Source organism: Ictalurus furcatus, chromosome 1, assembly GCF_023375685.1.
Source record: "Ictalurus furcatus strain D&B chromosome 1, Billie_1.0, whole genome shotgun sequence".
NCBI lineage: Eukaryota > Metazoa > Chordata > Actinopteri > Siluriformes > Ictaluridae > Ictalurus > Ictalurus furcatus.
In genome coordinates this window covers 38,482,928-38,487,864 of record NC_071255.1, presented here as the reverse complement: position 1 = coordinate 38,487,864, position 4,937 = coordinate 38,482,928, and the positions used below count along the sequence as shown (strand labels likewise).

Genomic DNA, 4,937 nt, shown 5'->3' with positions numbered 1-4,937 from the left:
ATATAGAAATGGAGGAAATTCAAGGCCATTGTTCCCTGCCCCAGGAGTGGAGACCAACAAAGATCACTCCAAGAACAAGATATGTAATAGTCTGCAAGGTCACAAAGGAACCCAGGGTAACTTCTAAGCAGCTAAAGGTCTCTCTCACATTGGCTAATGATAATGTTCATGAGTCCACCATCAGGAGAACACTGAACAACAATGGTGTACATGGCAGGACTGCAAGGAGAAAGCCACAGCTCTCCAAAAAGAACATTGCTGCTCCTCTGCAGTTTGATAAAGATCACGTGGACGAGCCAGAAGGCTGTTGGAAAAATGTTTTGTGGATGGAGGAGACCAAAATAGAACTTTTTGGCTTAAATTAGAAGGGTTATGTTTCTGGACTACTTGAGGGCGACATGATGGAACAATGAATTGTGAATGATACCAGGGAAATCTAAAGGAAAATATCAGGACATCTGTCCATGAACTGAATCTGAAGAGAAAGTGGGTCATGCAGCAAGACAACGATCCTAAACACACGAGTCGTTCTAGCAAAGAACAATTAAAGAAGAATAAAGTTCATGTTTTGGAATGACCAAGTCAAAGTCCTGACCTTACATTACATTTGGGGCGGCTGTGGCTCAGTGGGTAGAGCGGGTTGTCCACTAATCATAGGGTCGGTGGTTTGATTCCCGGCCTCCACATGACTCCACATGCCCAAGTGACCTTGGGCAAGACACTGACCCCCAAGTTGCTCCTGATGGCAAGTTAGCGCCTTGCATGCAGCTCTGCTACTGTGTGTGTGTGAATGGGTGAATGAGACACAGTGTAAAGTGCTATATAAGTGCAGACCATTTACCATTTATTTTACCATTTACATTTGTCACTCACAGATCTGTAATATTGGATCAGACTCAGGTGTGGCTTCTGATTGGTCAGAACGAAAACCTGCACCCACACCGGCCTTTTGCATGGATATGTGTTTGATTTTACACACCTCTTAGCAACAGGTGTGGCTGACACACCCAAACTCTATCATTAGGAGGGGGGTGGGGTGTCCACATACTTTTGGTCATCAGTTTATTTTGAAAAGCATTTGAACATTAAACTTCAATTTGACTCTGATTCTGATCCACACCTGAACACCTATCCTCTGTGCCTAGCACACCTGAACAGGGAAACAAGCTCTGTCTAGCCTGTATTACCTGCTCAGGTATGTTGTAAATAAAAAAGAGTTGAATACAAAAGCGTTCACACCCAGAACCCCACACTTTAATCCGGTTTATTTCGACATGCATGTGTGAGGCATCGAAACGGAACGAACCATTCCCAACACATATGGGGGGGCTCAACCAATCCTGCCTTCTGCTTCTAGTAGCTCACACTCACGAGCGGACTCCTGATTGGACAGATTAAAGAAGTTGTGTCACCATAGCAACCATCAAACGACCTCATTTAACCAACCAGCACCTTAGATGAAAACATAACATTTAAATGAAAGAAAGTGAATAAATGTCTCACTGCTTTTGATTGAAATGTTTATTCAAAATATATAACTAGCGTTTGCTTTTCACCGTCCAATCGGCGGAGCTCTTTTAAGCATGTACTAACCGCTAGCCAATCCGCGCACAGGAGGTGTGAATTCAAGAGCCAATCAGAGCGCAGCATGGATTTGCGGAATACGGATAGGGAAAGGAATAAAAAACGCAGTGCGATGTTTTCTGACGCGCCGCCATTTTGTCTTCCTGAGCCGGTGCAGGAGTTTGTTCCGCCTCCTTCCTGTCTGTATATCAGTGTAATTCAGAGTACAGCACTCTGTTGTGCTTTTCACCTCCTCACAGGATAAAGCTGATTCATATATCTGTTTAAACCCCGGGTTCTCTGCAGTATTACTGATAATCTGAGTGTTTTGGAGGATGTCAGCGCCTGCGTACTCGCCGTTCTTCGCCGTGATGGGCGCCTCAGCAGCCATGGTGTTCAGCGGTAATCAACATTTTACAGTTTTATCATTAATATAAACACTTCACCTTTTTATAAACATCTCTGTTAGCGTTTATTTGGAGTCCCAGCACATATGTGATATATAGAGAGTCATTATAATACTGAATTAAACTGTTCCAGTGCAGTTATGTCATCATCAGATATTCCAGGGGACACTGTTATCATGTTAGATCATTGTGTTGATTTATTTATTTATTCATTAAATATGTTTATTAAAGTCTATATCAGATAAACTGGATGTCTATCTACTGCAAATGGCTCTTTATGTCAGCAGTGTGTCAGTTTACTGGGAGAAAATGTGATACACATCCATAATTATTAGGTCTAATGCAGTTGTTGTTGTTGTTGTTGTTGTTGTTATTATTATTATTGTTATTATTATTATTATTATTATTATTATTTTAAATAATAAATACTGAATATGGAGGGAATTATATACACTGGGTTGTGCTGTTCTAGGAAAATAATCCACCCAAAGTGTTTTATTCTTATTATAAAATATCAGTTTGCCAGTAATTTACATTTTTATTTACACGTCATACTTCATCAGTTTATAATGACATTAGTTTGATGTTATAGTAGCTGTAAACAGTCGTATCCTCAACATCCAACACTTTTCTTCTGTAAAACCACCGAGCGTGAAGTCTTCCAGCTTTACCTCTGACTGTTCCAAAGCACTGACACTGGAGACTCCTTCCCTCAACGTTAAATAAACAGAAAACCTCATCGTATCAATGATTACACAGGTTTTTATGATGATTATTATCAGCGGAGCGTCCGCCGTACACGTCCCTGTGAATGAGCCGTTACTATGGAAACCATAACTAACGTAGAATGAGAGCATTAATATAAACCTGCACCACTGTCAGATCTGCTGTTATAGAGAATTAATCAACACCTGACCAATCAGAATTGAACAGCAGTGTATTATTAATAATAATAATAAATCATAGTAATTAGTTAGTAAACTATAGATCAGGATAAGACGTGTAGTTTCTCCGGTGTAATTTTAGACATGTCACACTCCCTGCTTGTTCCTGTTCTTTTATAATGCTGTGTTTGTTTTTTTTGCACAACCGCCTCATTTTGATTGGCTAAGAAGCTGTGTGTGAAATGAGAGGTAATGCCGGTTATCAGATCTGCTGATTCAATAGGATGTTTTACTGTCGCTCGGAGTGTGTGTGTGTGTGTGTGTGTGTGTGTGTGTGTGTGTGTGTGTGTGTGTGTGAGGGGAAACTAAAGCCATAATGATGTTCTGTAACATTTGAAAGGTCAGAGGTCATACAGCCGATCTCAGTGTGCTTTAGTAAATATTAGGTGTGTGGATCTGTGGTCTGATCAGGACCTGAGGTTTTCCCAGCATTACAGTGAAACTGGGCTCTGGGGCAGTCCCCCTTCACACTGTTCACTATACACGCCTGAGCCAGGTCACCACACTCAACACCTCCTACAGGTGTGGGGGGAGGGGATAATCAATACATACATGGATGCATGGATGGATAAATACTTGGATGGATGGATGGATGGATAAATACTTGGATGGATGGATGGATGAATACTTGGATGGATGGATGGATAAATACATGGATGGATGGATAAATACATGGATGGATGGATAAATATTTGGATGGATGGATGGATGGATAAATATTTGGATGGATGGATGGATAAATACTTGGATGGATGGATGGATGGATGGATAAATATTTGGATGTATAAATGGATGGATGGATGGATGGATAAATATTTGGATGGATGGATAAATATTTGGATGGATGGATGAATACTTGAATGGATAGATACATGGATGAACAGATACTTGGATGGAGGAGTATGTAGGTAGATGAACACAGATAAATGGGTAGATGATGAAGAGAAAAGGAAGAAGTCAGAGATGAAGCAGATGTGTGTATGTGTTTAATTAATGCTTTAATTCACATGGTTACGTTAATAGACCACGTCTCACGTGTCTATTACACGTGTGTGTGTGTGTGTACGTGCAGATGTAAGCATGCACCTGATCTGTGTGTGTGCAGCTGCACCACCACATCACAGGAAGTGAGATTAAAAGAGAAAGCGCTTGAGAGACAGACACAGGGGAAATGTGTATCTCACACACACACACACACACACACACACGTACAATGCAAACGTCAGATGACACGGTCTGCAGTAGTGAACTGTCTGTGTGTGTGTGTGTGTGTGAGGCTAATTTAACCCATGCTGATCACACACACATTCATACATATACATACATACAATTCCCCACTGAGGACACACAAACACACACAATTCTTTCCTCATGCATCACCTGTGTGTGTGTGTGTGTGTGTGTGTGTGTGTTAGGTGTGATCTCACATGGCTCTGACTGATTCATTGAGTAAAATGTTCATGTTCACAGTTTATTAAGTGTTTTTTTTTTTTTTTTCCCAGAGAAAAGAAACTGTAGATAAACACCCACACCAAACTTCCTACACACACACACACACACACACACACACACACACACACACACAGACACGTCTCAGCATGTAATCTGCGGTTGCTGTGGGCTGTGTTTTTCAGTACTTCAGGTTATAATGATCATGATTACTATTTTGCTAAAAGTATGTGTGTGTGTGTGTGTGTGTGTGTGTGTGTGTGTGTGTGTGTGTGTGTAGCCCTGGGTGCAGCATACGGTACAGCAAAGAGTGGCACAGGGATCGCAGCGATGTCTGTGATGCGTCCTGAGCTGATCATGAAGTCCATCATCCCCGTGGTCATGGCGGGAATCATCGCCATCTACGGCCTGGTGGTGGCCGTACTCATCGCCAACAACATCTCCCAGAACATGCTGCTCTACAAGTGAGACCAGCACACACACACACACACCCACCCACACACACCTGTATGTTAACGTTCAGTGCGCTGCACAACGGAGGGATATGCTTCCAAAAGTAATGGCGCCCCTCACA

General features: G+C 41.8%; 1 protein-coding gene across 1 annotated transcript in view; it reads left to right on the top strand.

Moving 5' to 3' along the window:
• The first annotated feature begins 1,693 nt into the window (after positions 1-1,693).
• The window catches only part of atp6v0cb (ATPase H+ transporting V0 subunit cb), a 4,142-nt gene continuing 898 nt past the window's right edge, over positions 1,694-4,937 (top strand). Inside the window, exons 1-2 of the mRNA XM_053637818.1 lie at positions 1,694-1,965; positions 4,644-4,827. Coding sequence (XP_053493793.1) covers positions 1,899-1,965; positions 4,644-4,827 — 251 coding nt within the window. The 5' untranslated portion in view covers positions 1,694-1,898. The remainder of the gene's footprint in view (positions 1,966-4,643; positions 4,828-4,937) is intronic.